The sequence below is a fragment of the Schistocerca americana genome, chromosome 1, assembly GCF_021461395.2.
Source record: "Schistocerca americana isolate TAMUIC-IGC-003095 chromosome 1, iqSchAmer2.1, whole genome shotgun sequence".
Taxonomy (NCBI): Eukaryota; Metazoa; Arthropoda; class Insecta; order Orthoptera; family Acrididae; genus Schistocerca; species Schistocerca americana.
This window is the reverse complement of record NC_060119.1, coordinates 1162020878-1162046954: the sequence shown is the minus strand read 5'-3', so window position 1 is coordinate 1162046954 and position 26077 is coordinate 1162020878. Positions and strand designations below refer to the sequence as shown.

The 26077-nt window shown below is 40.7% G+C and overlaps 1 protein-coding gene across 1 annotated transcript in view; it reads right to left on the bottom strand.

Annotated features, from left to right (window-relative positions):
• Positions 1-26077, bottom strand: part of LOC124597792 (3 beta-hydroxysteroid dehydrogenase/Delta 5-->4-isomerase type 1) — a 239250-nt gene that overhangs the window by 89507 nt on the left and 123666 nt on the right. Inside the window, exon 3 of the mRNA XM_047135961.1 lies at positions 11267-11371. Within this exon, the coding sequence (XP_046991917.1) occupies positions 11267-11371 (105 nt within the window). The remainder of the gene's footprint in view (positions 1-11266; positions 11372-26077) is intronic.

The window sequence follows — 26077 nt, the reverse complement described above, 5'->3', positions numbered from 1 at the left end:
AAACATCTTGTAGTAAGATTGGTAGAATATTACGTAGGAAATCAGCATCCATTGCACCATTTTGATTGCCATCGATAAAATGGGGGCCAATTATCCTTCCTCCCACAGTGCCGCACCATACATTAACCCGCCAAGGTCGCTTGATGTTCCACTTGTCGCAGCCATCGTGGATTTTCCGTTGCCCAATAGTGCATATTATGCCGGTTTACGTTACAGCTGTTGGTGAATGACGCTTCGTCGCTAAATAGAAAGCGTGCAAAAAATCTGTCATCGTCCCGTAATTTCTCTTGTGCCCAGTGGCACACAACGTTCAAAGTCGTCGCCATGCAATTCCTGGTGCATAGAAATATGGTACGGGTGCAATCGATGCTTGATGTAGCATTCTCAACACCGACGTTTTTGAGATTCCCGATTCTCGCGCAATTTGTCTGCTGCTGATGTGCGGATTAGCCGCGACAGCAGCTAAAACACGTACTTGGGCATCATCATTTGTTGCAGGTCGTGGTTGACGTTTCGCATGTGGCTGAACACTTCCTGTTTCCTTAAATAATGTAGCTATCCGGCGAACGGTCCGGACACTTGGATGATGTCGTCCAGGATTCCGAGCGGCATACATAGCACACGCCCGTTAGGCATTTTTATCACAATAGCCAGACATCAACACGATATCGACCTTTCCCGTAATTGGTAAACGGCCATTTTAACACGGGTAACGTATCCCGAAGCAAATACCGTCCGCACTGGCGGAATGTTACGTGATACCACGTACTTATACGTTTGTGACTATTACAGCGCAATCTGTCACAAAGCGAAAAAAGTGGTGTAACTAAAACATTCATATTTCTTTACGTACTACACGAATATGTAATAAAATGGGATCTCCTATTTAAGAAAACGTAGTTGACATCCGTTTGACCTATGGCAGCGCCACCTAGCGGGCCAACCATAGCGCCATCTAGTTTCCCCCTTCAAGCTAGACAAGTTTGTTCTTTGTAGTCTTTTTCGTTTGATGGTTATTTCGTGAGATATTTGGCCCGGTAACTATCAATGGACCACCCTGTATATTCAGACACTTATATAAATGGTGTGTGTGACTGTCACAGGAGCAGAATTACATACTGAAACGGTGTTGACCATTTTGTATAAAGGCGTCTAAAACACCCGGACCATAATGTGGTCTATCCAACTTTTTCTGGCTCTCCGATATGTATTTCTCTCGATTCTGTTGGTTAGATAAATGAGTACTAAAATTTTTGTGAGACTCCATTACAGGGATGGGGATAGAATGCTGGTCGTTCCACGCAACTTGTGTCGTAAGATACACGGGGATGATACTTCAGGTTATCCCATATGTCTTAAAAAACTTTCCATGTAGATGAGGCACAGCTAAATCCTTCTTCGTAATTAATTTTTCAGTAAAATTTTCATTTTCGCGTTAAAAATTAGAAACTACTGCTTGGGGATTCGCGAGCGTATGCAGTTTCTCTCATTCGATTATGAGGAAACTAACTGGTGATGAAAACTGATTTTTCCGCGTCCTACAGTCTCGTATAACAGCTTGCTAATAATGTGGTTTTCTCTTTGTTATTGCCCATAGTTATTGTGACACTTCGCAAATAAGGAAACCGTCGGGCATACTTTGATAAGTTTGCAGTGGAGAATGTAGTCGCTGGTCAGTTTACATCTAGTGGGTTTTAGATAATCGATTGCTGTGTGCTAAATATAGATAATATACTGAAATTGTTTCTAACGGTGGAAGGAGACCGGTACCTCTTTCCATGCTCGAGAAGATACATAAAATATATTGGAGTTTGTCTGTGACAAGATTGGCAGCCACGTGCCAGATGCGACGTTATTGCCGCCTGCTATGTCGAATGTGGAGCTGCCTTGTGTTCGTATGCAACCGATACAAGCCGAAGCTGGAAATGAAGAACTTAACTGAAATGAAAAGTCACTAGGAGTCATCAGCTGATGATGCTGTCTGGATGCTTTCTCAGTCTATGCTCCCTGATATCAGGATACTTAGTGATTGGCGTAGAAGAGTTCAGAAACCTAAATGCCTGCTTCTTCTGAACAAGTAGATGGAGGAACCCGAGAAGGCGACGTCGACAGTTTTCTTAACATCATGGGCCTCTTCCATTTCTTTAAACACATAGTCTACCGCTATTCAGAGTTAACCACCTACCGTTACACCACTGATGGTGCAACGTTGTTTCTAAATACAGGGTGACACACGGGAGGCGGACGGTTTTTAATGAAATAATACTCAGCCAACTTTAAAATTAATTCATGTTTATTTACACAAAATCAAAGCTCATTATTTGACATTCTAGTTAACAAAGATATTTGTGAAAAATAATGTCGTCAAGGTGATGTCCATCATTTCGAATGCAAGACGCAAGTCTCTTCTCAAAATCCTCCATCACAGGGACTAAAATCTCTGCAGGGATTGCAGCAATTTCTTGAACGATTGCATTCTTCAACTCGTTCAAATTTCGTGGTTTGTGGTTATAGACATAGTTCTTAAGGTACCCCCACAGAAAAAAAACACATACTGACAAGTCGGGAGACCTGGGAGGCCAAGGAACATTGCCAAAACGTAAGATAATCCGGCCAGGAAACATGCGTCTAAGAACTGTCATTGAAGTGTTTGCGGTGTGCGATGTTGCCCCATCCTGCTGGAACCAAACGCGTTTCAAAGAGACTCGTCTTAGTTCTGGTTTCAAGAATGTTTCAAGCATACGAATGTAACGAACCGAATTAACAGTCACTGTGGCCCCGTCCTCTTCAAAAAAATAAGATCGAATAATGCCAACAGAGCCAAGAGCACACCAGACTGTTACTTTTTCTGAGTGTAGAGGACGCTGGTGGATAAGGTGTGGATGCTCTGGAGCCCAGTAACGTACGTTTTGTTTATTTACGGTCCCGTTTAAATGAAAATGAGCTTCATCGCTCAGCAATAAAATTTCATTTTCATTCGATCCCAAAATCACTTGCATTCTGTAAGCGAAGTCTTCTCGTTCAGCAAAATCAGTTTCATTAAGCTGTTGGACAATGAGCATTTTGTAGGGATGGAATTTTAATTCTTTATGCAAAATTCGTCTAACCGATTCACGATTGATTCGTAACTCACTAGCATGACGTCTAGCTGACCGTCCTGGGCTTCTGACTGCCGCTTTCCTTACCCTTTCAACATTTTCTGGTGTCCTTACTCTGCGTCTCGGGCCAGGATGCTTCTTATCCAGTATGTTTCCAGTTGATCTGAAGTTTTCTACCCATCTGAGGATTCTGTTACGGCTCGGAACAGCTCCATGTCGACCGACATTAAACCACGCACGAAACAATCATTGCGTAGCAATAATAGACTCACCACTTTACACGAAACTGTCATAGACTGACACTCGACGTTGCAAGTCCCACTGCTCCGTAGTGATTGAGTAAATGAAATAGCGTCTTGTGTGCATCAGAACTATCTCCACCACGACCACCTCCCACCACTGCGCCCTCAGTACTACGCAGTTCAAAACCGTTCGTCTCTCATGTGTCACCCTGTACTTCTCAACCCGAATCATATGCTACTCTGCGAAACTGGACAGTTGCAGAAATACTATCCTACGGTTACTAATTTGTAAGTTACTTACATAAACTGACGGAAAACATTCCAACACAAAAAATAATGTAAAGTAATGAAGTTTCAGGAATACATTTGTCCAGATAAGATATTTAAGTGACTAACATTGCAAGCTCACAGGATAGTATAAGTGGGACATAACCTATTGCAAATGGAAAATGCTGGTACGCTAATAACCGGTGTAACAGTCAGAAATTTGAATGCTAGCAAGCAAAAGCGCATGCATTGTGTTGTACAGGTGCCAGATGTTAGTTTGTGGGATGGAGTCCCACGATTGTTGCACTTTGTCGGTCAATACAGGGACGGTTAATGTAGGTTGCGGATGACGCTGGAGTTGTGCGATGATGTCCCACATATGCTCAATTGGAGACAGATCTGGCGATCGAGCAACTTGGCGACACTCTGTAGAGCATGTTGGGTTACAACAAAGGTATGTGGGGGAGCGTCATCCAGTTGGAAAACCCCCCCTTGGAATATTGTGCTTGAGTGGCAGCACAACAGGTCGAATCAGCAGACTGAAGTACACATTAGCAGTCAAAGTGCGTGGGATAACGACGATAGCACCCCTCCTGTCGTACGAAATCGCTCCCCAGACTACAACTCCGGGTGTAGGTCCAGTGTGTCCAGCACCCAGACAAATTGGTTGCAGGCCCTCAACTGCCCTCCTAACCAACACATTGCCATCACTGGCACCGAGCCAGAAGTAGTTTTGATCGGTAAACGCAACAGACCTCCAGGTCAGTGGAATGCACGCTACAGAGTGTCTGGCTCGGAGTTGTCGCTGAAGTAAGCCATTTGTAACAGCTCGTTGTGTCACTGTGGTGCCAACTGCTGCTCAGATTGCTGCTGCAAATGCAGTACGATACGCCAGAGCCATACGCAGAGCACGATGGTCTTCCCTTCCGTAGTGCCACGTTGTCGTCTGGAGCCCGGTCTTCTTGCGACAGTACATTTCCGGGACCACCGCAGCCAGCAATCATGTAAAGTGGCTACATTCCTGCCAAGTCTTTCTGCAGTACCACAGAAGGAACGTGACCTTGTTCAAACTCAGTGAGGTGTTAATAATGGTGTCTTTGTCGCCTTAAAGGTATTCTTGACCAACATCAGCTCCCCACCTCCAAACTCGAAGGTAACTAACGCTCACAACTGTTACAGCGTGTATTTAAAGCAAACCTGATTTGCATCCTCTTAGTGGGGCTAATATTGCCACTTATATGCGACTGTCCAGAAATCTGAGTAGACACCATCTTTCAGATACAGAAACACGGCTTCCAACTTTCGTTTATGTCGCAAAACTCCTTCTTGGTGTTGTCATTTTTTTCCGTCAGTGTGTGTCCCACACTGAATAAAGTACCGTAATAGATCGTCTTAGAAAAAAATAAACTTTTCATGGTGGTATTTTAAACGTAATTCATACAGTTTCACCATCTTACCTTATTGTAATGAGTAGCTTAAAGCAGGAGAAACAGCAAGTCAAACTTTGTGTCCTGCTTTGCGAGTGTAGCTCATACTAGTTGCTCTCAAAAGTGAACTCTGTCTGGCCTCTGATGGAATTTGTTTGTGTTGAGTGACCTCACGAGAAATCACCGACGTGAGGGCAGAGTGACACCTCTTCTGACTCCGAGCTCTCGACCGACACTACTCTTCCACTCTCGCAGACAGACTCGTCTCACAATAATGCTTAGAATCGCGCTCGCATGTTTCGCCCTCAGATTGTTACTATCGACATCTGAGTGCTTACACAATGCAAAGAATAGTGTTAAGTTGGATATATTGTTTTATGTAGTGGAGAGCTCTGACACACTCCTTTCAATGTATGTGTTTGTTGGTCTCTTCACATGTTAGTGGGAGTGATTCTGGTTGGCTGGAGGTGGTATTGGAAACCTTGTCACAGGTTCAGAGCAGTTAAGGAGATCGTAGAAATAACGAGCCACTTCTTGACAATTCTCTTAGTTAGTTAGTTTTCCATCTGGTTTCCTGAAGCACAAATTTTGAGGTGTGTACCAGCAGATCTTCCTTGAGAGGTCCTGTAGAATTCTCTCGTGGTGTGGTTGCGGAAGTTTACCTCTATAGCGTCCAGTTACTTCTTCATGTACTTTCGCTTCGTTTGCTAATACATTTTGCAGCCTGTTTTCTTGATTCTTGGAAATAGGCTTTCTGGGGATTTTTTACAATTGTAGTCCTGAAAAGCTAGTCTACGTCTTTCTAGTGCCTTTTCACACTCTGAGTCCATCCAAAGGTGTTAAGTGTTCTTTTTCGGTGGTATTAGTTCTTTTGCTTTTTGTATTATCTTTCTGTTCTTCCCATGTATTTGCTGGTTAGTAGTGCCACCTTCAGAAGAGCTCGTGACTGCAACAGAAGCTGAAACAGAAACGTGATTCGTGCTCTCTTGTTGCTTGTGGTGTAACGAGTTGCATCGTGTATCACGTCGCATCATCTATCACGTCAGTGGGAACACGGGTGTTGCACCGATAATCGTCACGTCGTCCAACCTTTACTGTAACGTATGGCATCCCATATCGTACCGTCTCAGTGTGAACCGCGTCTTAGTAAAAATGAAAATGCTTATAGTATCGATCTGATTGGAATACTTTTGTTAAAGTTTGTGATATCCTGTACGCTTTTGTGTATGTTTCTGACAGGATTAAATAAATACATAAACAAATAAAATTGCTAATCGGTGGGAACATGCAGTAAGATATTTATTATTATTATTATCATCCTTTTTTCAGACGTTATGTCTGGTTAAAAACTGAAAGTGACGCCGACCTTGATCAAGCGTGACTTCCTTTTAACTGTACGGTATATGTTACACTGCATTTAGGAACTTTTGGGTAATTGAACATGTATCAATAATTACAGATTTCTGTAGTTGTATATATACGTTTGGATGTAGCTGTATTGCCTTGATGTACTGGTGGATATTGTGTGGTATGACTCCTGTAGTTGATAGTATAATTGGTATAATGTCAACTTCATCCTGATGCCATATGTCCTTGACTTCCTCAGCGAGTTGATGTATTTTTCAATTTTTTCTTCTGTTTTCTTCTGTATATTTGTTGTATTGGGTATGGATATTTCGATTAGTTGTGTTAATTTCTTCCTTTTATTGGTGAGTATGATGTCAGGTTTGTTTGTGGTGTTGTTTTATCTGTTCTAATGGTTCTGTTCCAGTATAATTTGTATTCATCATTCTCCAGTACATTTTGTGGTGCACACTTGTATGTGGGAACGTGTTGTTTTATTAGTTTATGTTGTATGGCAAGTTGTTGATGTATTATTTTTGCTACATTGCCATGTCTTCTGGGGTATTCTGTATTTGCTAGTATTGTACATCTGCTTGTGATGTGATCTATTGTTTCTATCTGTTGTTTGCAAAGTCTGTTGTGGTATTGGGATCTTTAATAATATGCTTGCTGTAATATCTGGTGTTTATTGTTTGATCCTGTATTGCAATCATGAATCCTTCCGTTTCACTGTATATATTGCCTTTTCTTAGCCATGTTTTGGATGCGTCTTGATCGATGTGTGGCTGTGTTAGATGATACGGGTGCTTGACATGTAGTGTTTTCTTTTTCCAATTTACTTTCTTCATATCTTTGATGTTATGTGATCTAAAAGGTTGTAGAAGCGGTTATGAAATTGCAGTGGTGTAGCCGATGTATTTATATGAGTGATTGCTTTGTGTATTTTGCTAGTTTCTGCTCGTTCTAGAAAGAATTTTCTTAAATTGTCTACCTGTCCATAATGTAGGTTTTTTATGTCGATAAATCCCCTTCCTCCTTCCTTTCTGCTTAATGTAAATCTTTCTGTTGCTGAATGTATGTGATGTATTCTATATTTGTGGCATTGTGATCGTGAAAGTGTATTGAGTGCTTCTAGGTCTGTGTTACTCCATTTCACTACTCCAAATGAGTAGGTCAATATTGGTATAGCATAGGTATTTATAGCTTTTGTCTTGTTTCTTGCTGTCAATTCTGTTTTCAGTATTTTTGTTAGTCTTTGTCTATATTTTTCTTTTAGTTCTTCTTTAATATTTGTATATCTATTCCTATTTTTGTCTGTATCCTAGATATTTATAGGCATCTGTTTTTTCCATCGCTTCTATGCAGTCGCTGTGGTTATCCGATATGTAATCTTCTTGTTTAGTGTGTTTTCCCTTGACTATGCTATTTTTCTTACATTTGTCTGTTCCAAAAGCCATATTTATATCATTGCTGAATACTTCTGTTATCATTAGTAATTGGTTGAGTTGTTGATTTGTTGCTGCCAGTAGTTTTAGATCACCCATGTATAGCAAATGTGTGATTTTGTGTGGGTATGTTCCAGTAATATTGTATCCAGAATTTGTATTATTTAGCATGTTGGATAGTGGGTTCAGAGCAAGGCAGAACCAGAAAGGACTTAATGAGTCTCCTTGGTATATCCCATGCTTAATCTGTATTGGCTGTGATGTGATATTATTTGAGTTTGTTTGGATATTAAGTGTGGTTTTCCAATTTTTCATTACTACGTTTAGGAACTGTATCAATTTAGGATCTACTTTGTATATTTCCAATATTTGTAGTAACCATGAGTGGGGTACACTATCAAAAGCTTTTTGGTAATCAATGTATGCGTAGCTTGATATGTCACCTCTGCATCTATTATCAGTTGCTCTTTACATCCTCGTACTCCTTTGCAACATCCTTTTTGTTCTTCATTTATAATTTTGTTCTGTGTTGTATGTGTCATTAATTTCTGTGTAATGACTGAAGTTAATATTTTGTATATTGTTGGTAGGCATGTTCTGGGGCGATATTTTGCTGGGTTTACTGTGTCTGCTTGATCTTTAGGTTTCAGATAAGTTATTCCATGTGTAAGTGTATCAGGGAATGTGTATGGGTCTGCAATGTAACTGTTAAATAATTTAGTTAGATGTGAATGTGGTGAGGTGAGCTTCTTTAGCCAGAAATTTGCTATTTTATCTTTTCCAGGGGCTTTCCAATTGTGCATAGAATTAATTGCTTGGGTGACTTCATGTTGCAAAATTATCACTTCAGCCATTTGTGGTATCATCTTGTATGTGTCTGTTTCTGCTTGTATCCACCGTGCATGCCTGTTATGTTGTACCAGGTTTGACCATATGTTGCTCCAGAAGTGTTCCATGTCTGTTATGTTTGGTGGGTTGTCTATTTTAATGTGTGTGTTGTCTATTGTCTGATAAAATTTCTTTTGGTTTGTGTTGAATGTTTGGTTTCGTTTCCTTCTATTTTCACTTTTTTTGTATCCTCTAAGTCGTTTGGCCAATGCTTGTAATTTCTGCTTCTTTTCATCTAACTGCTCTATCGCTTCTTGTTGTGAGATTTTACCTAACCTTTTTCGTTTTTTGTCCGATATTTCATTTCTTATAAATTGTGTTAGCTGTCCGATGTCTTTTCTTAGTTTTTCTATTCTGAGCTGTAGCCTGTGTTGCCATGCTGGTTTTGTGGGTTTCTTCTGTATTTTGGCTTGTTCTGATCTCTGCCTAGTGTGTATATTTAGTGTAGTGAGTGCTCCTACATAAACCAGCAGTTTTAACTCTTCCATAGTTGTATTTTCATTTATTTTGTTGTGTATGATTGTGTTGATAGTTGTTATTGTTGTTTCGACTTGTGGGTTATTTGGTGGTCTATGCAAGAATGGTCTAATGCCTGTATTTGTGTCTTTGCGTTCTGTATATGTCAGCTGAAATTTTTCTTCTATATCTAACATGTGTGTCACTTCGTGTTCTATTTGTGCTTGTTCTGGTGGCTGTCTTAAGATTTCGTTTTCCTCTGATTGTTTAATTGATGCGTGTTGTTCTTTGTTTGTTTGCTCTGGGATGTTTGAGTCCATTACTGTATTTTCTTTTTCTTCTGATTGCACATTATTTTGTTCCAGTATGTGTTGTACTTGTTGTTTGATGTTTTCTAATTCTGACTGGGATATCCTGTTATTTTTTATTATTACACGGATCTGATCAGCTAGTCGTTGTTCTGTTAAAAATTTTAATTCTGGGTATCTGGTAATAAATGTTGTGTATACTTGTGATCTGTATCCAGTTGTGTTGGTTCCTAAGTTTGTTGCTTGGTAATAACAGAACATGAGGTGTCGGTTAACTTCATCTGACCATCTCATCCACTTTGTTTTCCTTCTAGGGTGGTTGCAGGAAGCATATCCTGCAAAACACCTCTATTTGGATTTAAATCATTTTCCGTGTGGCTAGCAGTGTCGTTACCATTGTGGACGGGCATAGGGTTCAAGCGTCGTCCCCGACCATGACAGCGCTTGTCCGAGGCTTCATTAGTTCTGTCCTGAACCAACTAATCACACTAAAAGGGGGGTTTGCCCTATTAGTGGTTTGTTCTTTTCGTCGCCTTTTACGACTGGCAGAACATACCGAAGGGATAAACAAATAAAATTGTTAATGAGTGGGAACATGCAGTAAGATATTATTATTATTATTACTATTATTACACCAATTTCAAAATCTTTGACAAATGTCTAAGAATCGTACAGGATAACTTTTAATGTTCTTCAGAAGGTGGTTTTTCTCTCCATACGAACTTTTAATGTTCTTCAGAAGGTGGTTTTTTTTCTCCATACTAATCACCCGAAATTGATTTATTACTAAGCAACCACGAAAATAATGTAATGACAAACAGATCTCCGACATACGATCTGAAGTTTTCCCGGCGCTTTTCCAATTTGAACAGTTCTCGGGTATCCGGCCGGTAGCGTCGTAATTTCTCCACAATATTTCGGCAGACGTACACGCTGCCATCTTCAGGTGGTTCCTGACGAATGCTGTGCTGTTCCTCTCGGCGCCCTATATATACTAGCCGTTACCCCCTTCACCGTTCCTCTCCTGGTGTCTTCGGTGCGGCCGACGCCTGGATCTGAACCTGGGATCTGCAGTCTCCGTGCTGCCGCCGTCGGTGGCGGTCCTCGATCTCTGGGACCGCATCTTTCTCTCCAGGCTGAGTGCAGGGTTCCAAGCCTGACTAAGTTGAAGGCCGCTGTCTTTATTAATTAGATCGTCCTGTAGTAGGATTTCGATGGCCTCTTTAGTAACGCAGTCCCAGAAGTAGGAGGATTGACAGAGTATTTGTGTTTTTTCATAGTCCATAGTATGGCCAGTCTTTATACAATGGTCAGCCACGGCTGATTTAGTGGCCTGGCGTAATTAGGCATGACGCTTGTGTTCGCGGCACCTCTCTTTTACAGTGCGGACTGTCTCCCCAATGTATGATTTTCCGCACTGGCAGGGAATTTAATAAACGCCTGGTTTTCGAAGGCCTAGGTCATCTTTCACTGAAGCCAGTAGAGTCAAGGTTTTGCAGAGAGTCGGAATACACATTTCACATTGTGTTTCCCCAGGTAGAGGGGGTAACGGCTAGTATATATATGGCGCCGAGAGGAACAGCGTAGCATTCGTCAGGAACTACCTGAATATGGCAGCGTGTACGTCTGCTGAAATATTGTGGAGAAGTTACGGGGCTACCCGGTCGGATACCCGAGAACTGTTCAAATAAGATCTCCGACATAATCTTAAAACACAGTTGAATGCGACGTTGTGGATTTTTGCTCGGCAGAGACGCCCACAGAAGCGGCTGGACGTGTCTGATCACTCACCCAGACGGCAGTGGTACTTCTTGAGGTCCAGCACTCGGATCTCGGCCACCGTCTCATCACGCTGCAGCTCGCGCACCAGATGCTGTCCCAGAAAGCCGCTGCCTCCTGTAACACACAAGCGGCATTTCCGAAACTCTTTGGAAGCAGTACCAAAATAAAATAAAAATCATGTCAGCTCCAACTGTTCGTTCGCGCCTCCAGAAGTATTCTACAGAAAATTTTTCATAGGATTCTGCATCACACGTACAGGTAAAATTGCAGTCAACCGCTGACAGTGAAATGGTGTAATAAATTCAAGACAATAACACACCATTCAAGCCATACACAAATTCTTGACACTGACACACAACATAGTTTTCTTTCTCTTATTTGTCAGTTTTTAAACGATTCAGTCTGAAACAGGCTCACCTTACAAAAATTAGTAACGCACAGAGAAATCGTAACAAGCATCACATCGCGCAGCTTAGTTCCACCCTTAGACTTGACATCCGCCTGAATTCGTTTAGGAAGTGAGTCCACAAGATTATGTACACTACTGGCCAATAAAATTGCTACACCACGAAGATGACGTGCTACAGACGCGAAATTGAACCGACAGGAAGAAGATGCTGTGATATGCAAATGATTAGCTTTTCAGAGCATTCACACAAGACTGGCGCCGGTGGCGACACCTACAACGTGCTGACATGAGGAAAGTTTCCAACCGATTTCTCATACACAAACAGCAGTTGACCGGCGTTGCCTGGTGAACCGTTGCTGTGATGCCTCGTGTAAGGAGGAGAAATGCGTACAATCACGTTTCCGACTTTGATAAAGGTCCGATTGTAGCCTATCGCGACAATGTTGCTCGCGTTGGTCGAGATCCAATGACTGTTAGGAGAATATGGAATCGGTGGGTTCAGGAGGGTAATACGGAATGCCGTGCTGGATCCCAACGGCCTCGTATCACTAGCAGTCGAGATGAAAGGTATCTTATCCGCATGGCTGTAACCAAACGTGCAGCCACGTCTCGATCCCTGAGTCAGCACATGGGGACGTTTGCAAGACAACAACCATCTGCACGAACAGTTCGACGACATTTGCAGTAGCATGGACTATCAGCTCGGAGACCATGGCTGCGGTTACCCTTGACGCTGCATCACAGACAGGAGCGCCTGCGATGGTGTACTCAACGACGAACCTTGGTGCACGAATGGCAAAACATCATTTTTTCGGATGAATCCATGTTCTGTTTACAGCATGAAGATGGTCGCATCCGTGTTTGGCGACATCGTAGTGAATGCACATTGGAAGCGTGTATTCGTCACCGCCATAGTGGCGCATCACCCGGCGTGATGATATGGGGTGCCATTGGTTACACGTCTCGGTCACCTCTTGTTCGCATTGACGGCACTTTGAACACTTCAGATGTGTTACGACTCGTTGCTCTACCATTCAAAAATGGTTCAAATGGCTCTGAGCACTATGCGACTTAACTTCTGAGGTCATCGGTCGCCTAGAACTTAGAACTAATTAATCCTAACTAACCTAAGGACATCACACACATCCATGCCCGAGGCAGGATTCGAACCTGCGACCGTAGCGGTCGCTCGGTTCCAGACTGTAGCGCCTAGACCGAGCGAGGTGGCGCAGTGGTTAGCACACTGGACTCGCATTCGGGAGGACGACGGTTCAATCCCGTCTCCGGCCATCCTGATTCAAGTTTTCCGTGATTTCCCTAAATCGCTTCAGGCAAATGCCGGGATGGTTCCTTTGAAAGGGCACGGCCGATCTCCTTCCCCATCCTTCTCTCACCCGAGCTTGCGCTCCGTCTCTAATGACCTCGTTGTCGACCGGACGTTAAACACTAATTTCCTCCTCCTCCTGTAGCGCCTAGAACCGCACGGCCACACCGGCCGGCGCTCTACCTTTCATTCGATCTCTGCGAAACCCTACATTTCAGCAGGATAATGCACGACCGCATGTTGCAGGTCCTGTGCGGGCCTTTCTGGATACAGAAAATGTTCAACTGCTGCCCTGGCCAGCACATTCTCCAGATCTCTCACCAATTGAAAACGTCTGGTCAATGGTGGCCGAGCAACTGGCTCGTCACAAGCGTTTGAGACGACTTAGCGATTATAACCGACAGTGAAGAAACAGCAGTAAAACAAATCGAGGTCCTCAAAGAATCGGCAGAGAAGGTTAGCCAGCAAAACTCCTTTAAGAAGACTGAATTTATGTGTTCCAAGTTAGATATTCCGAAACTTAAAACACATTATGGTGAAATCAACTGAGTCAAACATTTTAAGTATCACGATGAACCTATTGAACCAACAGGATTTGAAAACATAACACAGAAAAACAGAGTGCAGAGAGTCAAGAAAGCGTCGTATAACAAAAAAATGCCTGTCCAAAGGCACTGTAATCAGACGCTACAATACAGTAATCAAATCGACAGTCACATATGCAAGTGAAACACTCTCACTGAATTAAAAATTAGATTAACAAGAAGACAAGAAAGTAGAGAGAAAGATTATTAGAAAAATTCTGGGAGCACGATACACACAAGGCGGATGCAGACTGCAAACCACTGAGACATCTGTAAAAGTATCAAAGATCGAAATCGACATCGGAAAGAGACGGATTATCTGGAAACAGACTAACTAAAAGCCTTTTGGACTAGGAAACTTCACTCAAAGCATCAGTACCCTGTGTAACTGAAGGTAGAAGCATTTGACAAAAATAAAAATTGACTCAATAAACACATCACACAGGGATATATCCAGAAGCAAAATTGATAACTGGAAGTTTACACCTGAGACGGAACCAAACCCACACCGCCCACAGCGGACCGAAGAAAGAAGGCCTTCGGGGAGAAAATGAAGAAATACAGGAAAAATAAGAACCTGAAGAAAGGTGAAAATCACTTGCTTATCTTTCTCCAATGGGGACATTAGCTAAATTTATACGCATGCCTATATCAGTTCCTTTGGCGCTTCAGTGTATGTTATAAATGTGAAAGTTAGTGTGTATGTTTCTTGCTCTTTCACGCTGAAACGGCTTAACGGATTCGAAAGAAATTTAGAATATTATACTCTTAATTAACAATTAACGCTCAGGGTAGTTTTAAAAGTGGTTACCACAAGTTATTTATTGCTTTGAAGAATATAACTTGAAATATGCAACAATAATTACTCTTAGTGCTATTTACTCTTTGTGAAAATGGTTTTATTGTCTAATGTATCCTACATAATACTACTCAACGTATGATGCAATGCTAATAATACTCTCCTCAAAGTGCTTAATCCGTAATTCCTGTTGCAGTTTAGGCACTGTGCGGCAGGCGTATGCTGTGGCTTCTGAGACGACAGAAGATTCTCAACGACGGTGTCATTTAAATGCTGTACGACAGAGAGATGTCGTGCCTTCACATGTAGAACGCGGTAGACTTTTAGTGAGGCTGGATTTGATTACGATATGCGAGCATATCCCCCGTAGCAGCCGCGCACCTGAGGGCAGACTACGTTCTTGCTCGTACAAATATTATAAAATATGCGCTGCACCGAACTAAAAATTGCTTATTTTCTTTCTTCGACGAGTTAATATGTTTGCTACTCCCTCACGTTAGAGCGGCTGGACGCAACTGGATGAACTTCGGAATGGAGATAGCCTGTACCCTGAAATAACACAAAGGCTATATTTTATTCCGAAAACAGTCACCGTTACCGTGGGATGGTCAACGTGGCTGCTCCTCCCTTGGGATGGGTATCATGACTAAAAGATCATCCATGACAGTTAGTTATCAAATGAATGCATTAAGTTTAGCGAAGAAATTAGTTTTTAACTGAAATGAAATTATTGGCACCACGAACCTATAATCCCAACAAACTTGCCTTTCCAGTTAAACACTTGCAGTTTCCTTTGAAAGTGGCCTTCTCAATCGTGACAAGGACATACGTTGAAAGTGGCATGTATTCATCTGGGCGCACAGCGCTTTTCGCACAGACGGCACTGTGTTGTCTGCTCTCGTGTATCGAAAGTCAGAAATCGTTACATACACGAAGAGAACAAGAAATCTCGGAAAGTAGTTTACAGAGACGTATAATAGTTGACTGCTGGTTCTCCATACACACCAAGACAATTATCATCTTTTCCGTGCTGAGAATGTCGCAAAAAGTCGTGAAATTATTTACTCCCTCTCCTGGCTTCGCTATTCAGTGTCGTAAAAATTATTTTCCTTAGTGAACGAGTGAGTTGTGAGCGACATGTATGCTGTCAGCTTCTCTCACCGCCACAAAATTTGATGGTTTTTCTCGATGTCGCGCGGTTCGCTGGGCCGTAAGTAGCTCGTGCCGCAGTACCTCCAACAGATAACTTTTGTGACGGTGCATGCGCGTCGAGAGTGAGTTTCGGCATTAACATTTCTTTATAAATAAATGTTTAACCGCCGGAACATCGCAGGGCGCAGCTAGTACTTGATAGCGTACTTATCTCTATTGCAATTTCCTGGAAGTTATGCTGAAGCGATGTACTAAGTGCTGATGTAAACAATTTATATCTTCTTCTTCTTTTTTCCTGACCTTATCCCGTATGAGCAGGAAGTCATCATGTTATTCTTGACGTGACAATATTAGTTGTAGAGGATGCCCAGGCGCCCTTCCTGCCGCCAACCCTCCCCCCCCCCCCCCCGCACCCCCCTAACCTCTCCCCCCCCCCCCCCCCCCCCACGGAAGGAATTTTTTTGTCTGCGTCTAGTATGATGAGGTCGTTTTTGAAATGTTTGCGAATCGTGTAACTCAGACGAGGAGTGGGTACTAGCCAGATATTCACCTACTTGGATGTGAGAAACTGCCTAAAAACCACATCCAGGCTAGTCAGTACACCCGCCCTCGCCGTTAATGCGCCCAGTGGATTCGAAAAGGGAACCGGTGCTCCTCCCTGAATCCCCAAAGAGAATGCTAAAGTGCGCGGTTATCTGAGTTGGTTAATGTAACCAAGTTACATACAACTTTTTAATACGACAATTTTATTTTTAAAATCGTTCGCCTCTATGGCTCATTAACAGTGAGGTGATGGCAAGTTACACAGGGTGAACAAAATTGGCGCACTCATACTTTGCAGCGCGATTCCTCACATACTACCAATACAAAAATGTCTCTCACAAAATTCCTGCGCATATTTCTGGCAGTAAATAGACGTTACAGATTGGCAATCTAGCAACACTGTAATCACATATACCATAACTACCTCCGTCAGCAGGTAGGGTCGAGGGTTCGATTCAGCATCAAGGCATACTTGTTTTTATTTACTAAAAGCATTCTGAATGGCACATTATCTGGCGTCTTAATCGTCACACAGCGATTACAATGCGTCTTCTACAAAACATTTGTAGTTACGTCCTACAAACACAGAATTGGAAATACAATCGTTTCCATTGGTCAGCTTTTAAAGAAGCCTTTTTCACGTCATGGATGCGAACTTTTTCGCGCCCCTGCAGCCACTAGATTCCAAACCTGTTTTCTGTGTCCACTGCACCAAGGGTCTCATCGAAATTATTTGCGAAACAGTTTAGTAGCCTTACTGGTGATGTAAGACCCTAACGAGATGTAATTGACCTAACATGCCAAGAATAATAGTTGGTATTAATCGATAGGACCACTGGTGGAAGGTAAACACAAGACAAGTTGGAAATCTAGTAGATGCAGTTGTGCGGAACAATTCGCGTCCACGACGTGGTAAGGGTTTCTTTAAATGCTGACCAACGTAGACGATTGTATTTTCATTTCTGTGCTCATGGTATGTAAGTGCAAATGTTTGGTAGCAGACCCATTGTAATCGCTGTAGGACGATTAAGACGCCAGATACCGTACCACCCCCCTTCTTTTAACAAATAAAAGCTAATAAACTTCGACCCAGATTCGAACCTTCGCCCTCCTACACGCTAATCCATACGATACCCACTGCACCAACTCCACAGCACTACTGCTACCTCCTGACAAAGGCAGTTGCCTCACACGTGATTACAGTGTTGCCAGATTGCTAATCTTTAACGTCCATTTACTGCCCGAAATATGGCCAGTACAAGAATTTGAGAGACATTTTTGTATTGCTAGTATGTGAGGAATCGTGCTGCAAAGTCTGAATGTGAGAAGTTTTCTTCATCCTGCATATTTTGGCGGGGCTCAGTATCAAATATGACCCCCTTCCCTCCAAAAACAGAAAGACAAAGGCCAACGACGAAAAACAAGTTTTTTTTCCATCTTCTGGTTTTGTAGTATGCTGAACACTAAAACAATAACAAAATAGCTGTATCGTCCATCCGTTTCTTTACAATTAACACTCAGTATTTCACAGATATATTTTTAGCAATTTTATATACACACATAGCACTTCAGAAGTAGGCAATCAGACATCAACTGACTGGGAAGATATTACATGTGGTGTTCCCCTAGGTTCCATACTAGGTCCACTACTTTTTCTTGTTTATATTAATGACCTGTTATCTGTTACATTACCAGGTACCAAGTTTGTCTTATTTGCAGATGATACAAACATTGCAATAAATAGTAAATCAAATATAAATTTAGAAAGGGCAGCTAATCAAATCTTTACTGACATTAATAAGTGGCTCATAGCCAATTGACTGTCATTAAACTTTGAAAAAACCCACTATTTGCAGTTCAGAACTTCCAAGAGATTTCCTTCTAGTGTGTGCATAAAATATGATGACATGGAAATAGGAGAAGTTGAGAATATAAATTCTCGGGATTACAACTTGATAATAAATTCAGTTGGGAACGACATACTAACGAACTCCTAAAGCACTTAAACAAGTCTGTGTTTGCAATGCGAATGATGTCAGATATAGGAGATATAAATGTAAAGAAATTGGCATATTTTCTTATCTTCACTCCATTATGTCATATGGTATCATATTTTGGGGTAACTCCACAAACCGAGAAAAAATTTTTAGAGTACAGAAGCGTATAACAAGAGTAATGTGAAGAGTAAATCCAAGAACATCACGTCGAAACCTATTCTAAGAATTGGGCATACTAACCATAGCTTCTCAGTATATTTATTCCTTAATGAAGTTTGTTGTAAATACTACATCTCTTTTTCCAACTAACTGCTACACAGTATCAATACTAGGAATAAGAGCAATATACATAAAGATTTGAAATCACTTACTTTTGCCCAGAAAGGAGTCCAGTATTCAGCAATGCATAAGTTACCAGCAACTCTGAAGAGTTTAGTTTAGACAAGGTACAATTTAAACGTAATTTAAAAGAATTTTTGGTGGCCAACTCCTTCTATTCCATCCACGAATTTCTCAACAAGTGCAGTAGACCATTTTAATCAAAATTTATTATACTTTAATTTTTGACGACTCTTGGTTGTAACAGCCAAGTTCTACCTACTGTGTGAATAACGGATGTATGGAAAGCAGATGTAAGTCTTAAGTCAGTAAATAGCTCAAGTTTAATTTTAAATCTTGTACATAATTTGACTATTCTTAACTGAGGATCATTGAAATGAATAATTTACTTTAATTTTTGACAAATCTTGGTTGTAATAGCCAAGTAACTAGTTACTGTGTGAATGATGGATTTATTGAAAACAGATGTAAGTATTTAGCCTGTAAATATTAGAAGTTTAATTTTAATTCATGTACATAATTTTACTGTTTATTGACAGAGGCTCATTAAAATTAATCAAACTCAAGTTTTTCTAATTACATTTTTGTAATGTGTTTATCTGACGTGTTCCACGTCCAGGAGGATGCCCTCTTTTGTGGGTCTATGGAATGAATAATTAATCTAATCTAATCCATATAATTTAATAGAAATACAAAGTTGAAATTTCGGTGATAATAGTTGCACACGTATCGTAACTACTAAAAGCTCATTGGCTCTTCTTCTTCTAGCACAAGAACCTGATGGAGCATTAAGAAATTCTATTACTGCCGCTGCACGTTAAATTGAACCTAAAGAAAAAGTTGCAAAAGAATTACTCAAAGATGGAAAATGTTTGAAGTATTACTGAGAGAAGTTTTCTCGTCTGCCATGGTGTGTTCATTGGATCTGACATTCGAAAAATGATGTTCGATTCCCTCTTTGATTAAAAAATGAGTATGAATGAAAGAAAGGCTTGAGTGTCATTCTCGGAGACTTTTACTGAGTTCTTAGGTACGAAAAAGGTCGGACATTACATTTGTGTTGTAGTCAACAAGCTGGAGAAGTTCAAGAAGTTAGGCTGTTTGATGAGCCTCAAGATTCAGTTTATAAACATCCATCTTGTTTTTTTCCTGAAAACTTAGTGCGGAACAAAAGCAAGTGTTTTCATCAAGATTACCAAGTGATAGAAAGACAGAATCAAAGCCGGTAGAATATCAGTATAATGCGAGACCAATGTTGGTCGTTTCACCAAGATGTACAACACACAATTCATCGGAGAAAAAACTTAACTTTCACGAGACTAGAAATCAGAAATTTAAGCTAAGGACACTTAATTCCTAAGTAGTAAAGAGATGTTTTCATACTGCAGAGCAGTGTCTGAGACAATGCATTGATAATCAACATCCGCACTCAAACTGCGATTATGGTTCCGCATCAGCCGTGAACATAGATTTGTTCCGCTTCTGGAAGCGTGCTCAAAAGTCGAAATGGCTACGACGACCGCACGCGACTAGCAGGAAATCCGGGTTCGAGTCCCAATTCGGCTCAAATTTTCATTTTTTCTTAAATGTTCTACGGCTGATGTGGAACCATAACCGCAATTTGCGATTTTTATTAGAAGATGTTTTCATGTTTATCCATACATATATCACAAATGCGAAAGTAACTCTCTCTGTTAAGCTTTCATGACTAAACCGCTAAACTGAATTCGATAAAATACGCTGTGCAGATATCCTGAAAGCTGAGGAAGAACGTAGGCTACTTTAGAAAGTGTTTAGCAGAAAATATTTATTGATTTGAAGAATGTAACGTGAAATATGGAACAATAATTACTCTTAGAAAGAGCTATTTACTCTTTGTGAAAATGCTTTTATTGTCTAATGTATCCTACATGATACTACTCAACGTAATGATACAATGCTTATAATACTCTCCTCAAAGGGCTTAATCCATAATTCCATACAACCCTGTCGCAGTTTAGGCACTATACGGCAAGCATATGCTATGGCTTCTGAGATGACGAAAGACTATTGAACTTTATAGTATTTGAGAAAATGCTTTTATCGTGTTCTACATAATATGTTCTACATAATACGATTATAAGTAATGCATATAAAGTTTGTACAATCCACTAAGTGTTTAATACATACTTCCATCCTAATATCAGTCGCAAACCCGTTACATTTAAGCCGATCAGCGTCATGTGTCTCTTATAGCTTCCAAGGTGCTTGAATATTCACAACGGCGGCGTCATTTAAAGGCTGTACGACAAACAAAGTCGTACCTTCACATGTGGAACTTGGGAGGGTTTTGGTGATACTACATTTGATTATGACCTATTAACTGACAATGATAATCACAAATTAGTCATCATAGAGGGATGGATCAGAAATGTGGGCACCACAACGCAAAAAATGGTTCAAAATGGTTCAAATGGCTCTGAGCACTATGCGACTTAACTTCTGAGGTCATCAGTCGCCTAGAACTTAGAACTAATTAAACCTAACTAACCTAAGGACATCACACACATCCATGCCCGAGGCAGGATTCGAACCTGCAACCGTAGCGCTCGCTCGGCTCTAGACTGTAGCGGCTAGAACCGCACGGCCACTCCGGCCGGCACACCGCAAAAGTGGAAGGTGTTGCATTGGTGGCAAAACACACATCCAGTACTAGATGAGCCAGAGAAACCCCTAAAACCTTTACTTCTGGACGAGTATAATGACTCAAGACATTTTTTAAAAATATAATTAGAAAATATAATGCTTGCCTTCAGATTCGATATGCTGCAAAATAAGAGAAACACGTTCTTTATGGACGTACCTACCTGCATAGCATGCATTTTTATACATACATCTCTACAACACTATATACACAGACATCTCGTCAAATTACTAGCTTACTTACCATCACTCACCATAGCAAAACTGCTGATACGCGAGCGAAGCAGCGAGCAACAACTTGTATTTCAATAAAACTTTTGTATGTAATGAAAAATTTAATCACTTTTCATTCCAGTTACGTTTGTTCTGCTAGTCTTTCTAACATTACAGAAAAAAACTGAAGTAAGATATGGACTTAGTGCCTACAAAACGATAATTTTTTTGTTGTTGCCCTGTATTATTACATGACAAACCCGACCTCCGCTAATCTGCACTAATTCACTTTTAATTTACGATGTCTGGAGTACTTGACAGCTACAAAAGCTCCTATTGGAGCGGAGTAATTCAGTACAGTAATTATTGTGCCAAGTCAAAGCCCAAAACTAGTTTAAGGCTTAAATATGAAGCCCCTGCTGTCTGAGTTTCATTTACAGACATTATCAACTGAAACTGGAGATACCTACCAAGTTGAGGAGCGAGCACTGCTGTCGTTACAGTATGCGGAATTGTTCGGTTTGTCACGTGACTTAGATGACCTCATGTCTTGTAATGATCGTCACCGTGACAGTCGAGTCAGGGCTAGATAAGACGGAATGCTGCACAAACACTCATCCGTAGTACACAGACACACACTGCTGTATTGCACTTGACCCACCTGCGGTGGAAACTGATCCAATTAGCATTGTTATCTACAATTACATTTACAATTTTTCGTCTTGTATTTTTCTGCTAATTAGAGGATCGCCTGAGCAGTTATATCACTGGTGTCATTTAGAGAAAATTGAGAAGTACTAAGTAAAAAGGTGAGTTGAGAAGCTATTGGCCTTTGCTCCATTATTTCATGGAAATATTTAATATCTCACTCCACTTTAATAGATTCAAATTCACAGTTCAGTGACATGGTTTGGTATTTTTGCCTATCGAACTAAAGAAGCCATAATAAAAGTCAGTTAAATTAATAAGCGGCATGGTCACAAAGAGAGGAACAAATTTTATAAAACTGACATCTGTGAAACGACCTTTTATAAAACTATTTTGTCGAAAACTGATATTTTGAGACTGTGGCTGTGTACAAAATACAGGTTGATTGCTGCACAACTTTTAACAGACATAGAGTGAAAACCATTGAACACCACATCCAGATATTGCATCACGCAGAGAATGGTGGCTTTATAACGTGCTCGAAGAGACAGAAGTATATGTACATGAAAGCAAATCACCATATTATCTCCTTAATGAAAATCTATATAAGCCAATGCAGCCTTTTCTCAAAATTCCATTCACTTACTTTCCAGTTTCAAACATAAATAAATACTACGCCCTTTGACAAAAACAGCATTCAGACAGTAAACCAACACGAGACACTACATTAAAATATAACATCGTGCTCTATCACACATTAATACAATAGTTAATTTAATTTTAACTTTCAACTAGCCATCAAATGTTAATGTAATGTATATTGTCTTGATATTTATGTATTTATACACACTTTTTGTCACCATTTATTTTGTTACCTGTTTATACCGCAACATGTACATAATATTATTTAAATAATATTTTCTAACAAAGTGGTTTCTAATTTTGTTTACCTTGTTTGTAATTAATGCAGAATGAATGTAAATTACATGTAATGAAATGTTCATACTTCGTTAATTTTCTACTTTCACATTACTGTGTACATATTGTAATATCTCTGAGAGATAAATTCTTTGGCGCTGTTATATTTGTGATACCGCCTACTTTGTCTACAGTTTCCAATGCGCCAAAATCTATATTTGTGTGTGTGTGTGTGTGTGTGTGTGTGTGTGTGTGTGTGTGTGGTGCTTCGCATTATGTGCACAAATGTACATCAAATATGTGCTTAAAATAATCTTCAGTATTTCGTGAACACAAGTAAACAACATCGCAATGGAAGGACGAGGGATTTTCAATGTAAGTAAACTACGAGTACAACTACCACAACTCAATTTTGAGGATTTGTTTACATTTTGTTCAAAAGTTGTTAGGGATAGTTACGTTTAAATAGGTCGTTTCTAACATGGTTTTTGCTGTGTGGCTACACTACCCCAAAGAACATTCATGTCAAGGAGGAATAAAGAAACAAAAACTAATATTAAAATCAGTAAATCTGTGAACAGATGTCTGAGGATGGACCTGCCGGTTCGAAACCAGTAACGGTGCTATTTTCTTCCTTGCGAGGACCACACTACTCCTTTTGTACTCGTATTATTTGTTCCTCTCTTGGTGACTGGTTATTCACTTCACCTTTTTACTTATCTCTTCGCAGTTTTTTCTTAAGTGTTATAAAGAGTATCTTTATTGCTTGCAGTGGCGTCGAACTTCCTTCTCTTCTCATTTTGATGACAAGCGGGAGGGAGGGGGGGGGGGCGGGGGTAGCAGATATATAAATGCTTCAGACAGTTACTCATCTGTAGGAAAATAAGCGAAGATCGAAAAACATAAACGTAACTGTAAATCTTGTCCAAACAAGTCTACTAGTATCAAGCATCGACCTTAATTGACAGAAGAAATTTCTGCGAACGTACTTTTCGAAAATAGTATTGTATGGAAAACAATAAATCATGGCCTGTTGGAAAACTGGATAAGAAGAAAATCGAAACATTAAAGATGTTGAAAATTAGGTGGACTGATACAAGAAATGAGGAAGTCCCATGCAGAATCAATGAGAAGAGGAACTTTTAGAAAACATTAATACCAATGAGAGACTTGATTATAGTACATTTGTTAAGACGTATAGGAATAACTTTCGTGGTACTCGAGGAACCTATAGTGAGTAAAAGCTGTAGGGATAGGTACAGATTGAAATGTATCTAACAAATAGTTGAGACGTTTGGATGTAGATGCTGTTCTGAGATGAAAAGATTGGCACAGGAGAGGAACCAGAGGACTGATGTCAGCGAACGCCCCCCACACGGAAACTCCACAAAAAACCTGTAAGTCACGAAACCAAATGGGTCAGTTTACGCCGAAAACGGGGAATAAACAAGTATTTGTTAATAAAACCCACGTAAGTAGGAGACAAAAAAGGTGCAATTCGACTTAACAACTATTTTAAGTTTGTTAGGCAGGATGGACTGATTAGCTGTTCCAGACGAAGAGTGCAATGAGGCATGTGTGCCCTGTTTGGCTTTACTGTCTACACAAGTGTTCATAAGGCGCAGCAAAGATTTAAAATAACAGTGGCAGACAAGCACTATTTTTTCCAAGGTGGATACGACGTGCTGCACAACCTTTTCGACTCACTTCCTGAGCGAATCCGTACGGCAATCAAATCCAGGCATGGGATTACCCGCAATTAACTAAGGCTTGTAATGATTTCTCTAGGGGTGACTAATTTTTTGTCACTGTACAACACAGAGATGCCTGATAAACTAGTTATCCTTAAAACGGAACGCAGATTCTACAGAGCGTACTGTTCTAGTGTTTGATAATGAGAGCACTTAGTGACTTCGAACTGACTTTAAACATAATTTTACACATTTCCTAAACTTTTTTGAAGCTGTTTCACACTTGTGTGTTCCACTTTTTAAGAATCTGTGTTGGAGGAGACGGCAGCGGGGGGGGCGGGGGGGGGGGGGGGGGGTGACTGTGACGTGACAAATGTTCTGTGGAAAGAGGAGGGAATAACGTTCATTACAGGACTGTAAGGCAAAATTATTTCCGCCACTTACATTATGTTGAAACAGAACACCCGTTCCGTAGTATCTCAGGAGATTTTTAAATACATTAGCTAGACAATAACCGCTGGGAAAGCCGCGGCAGTGCGATAAGACCCACAAGACAATTGCGAAGTGACGATAAAAAAGCTGTTCACATTTGCAGCAAAGTGTATCCCAACAAAAGAAAACAAAGGAACGTGAGATACGCTTATCACCTTGCAAGCCAAGTCAATTACGATTATCGTTAGTAAAAACCAGATTTACCACTTCGCTAAAAATTCCCGCTGTCAAATTTTGTGCCAAGAATCATAAAATTTAATGAAAGAAATCTTCTTGGACCCCAAATTAAATAACACGTTCAGTCGCCATCATTTACAACTGCTGTCCGCCCCCCGGTAGCTGAGTGGTCAGTGCGACAGAATATCAATCCTAAGGGCCCGGGCTCGATACCCGGCTGGGTCGAAGATTTTCTCCGCTCAGGAACTGAGTGTTGTGTTGTCCTAATCATCATAATTTCATCCTCGTCGACACGCAAGTCGCCGAAATGGCATCAATTCGAAAGACTTGCACCCGGCGAACGGTCTAGACACACGACGTCTCGATCCATTTACAACTGCTACCGTATTTTTTTAAGCTGACGGCCTTTGTTTCTGCAATTGTGAAAAATGTGAACTGTGACTCCTATGTGAAAAGAACGAAAATTCATTTCGTTTTCGAAGTTAAAATTGACTGTTTCGGGGCCCTTAAATTCAACCTTATTTTAAATTTTGTTTGATGGGTGGTCTTCCGTCTGACTTGAAGCGACTCATCACGAATTCCTTCCTTCTGTGAATCACTTCATCTCACAGTAGCACTGGCACGCTGGGCCTCAGTTGTTTGGTGGATGCATTCCACTCTGTCTTCTCCTACAGTTATCATCCTCCATATCGCCCTGAGGTACCATGGAATTTATTCCTTGATGTCCTAACACATGTCCTATCATCCTGTCCTTGCTTCTATTTATTTTATTTATTTATTTATTTATTGTTCCGTGGGACCACATTAAGGTGAAGTCTCCATGGTCATGGAACGAGTCAATACATAAAATCA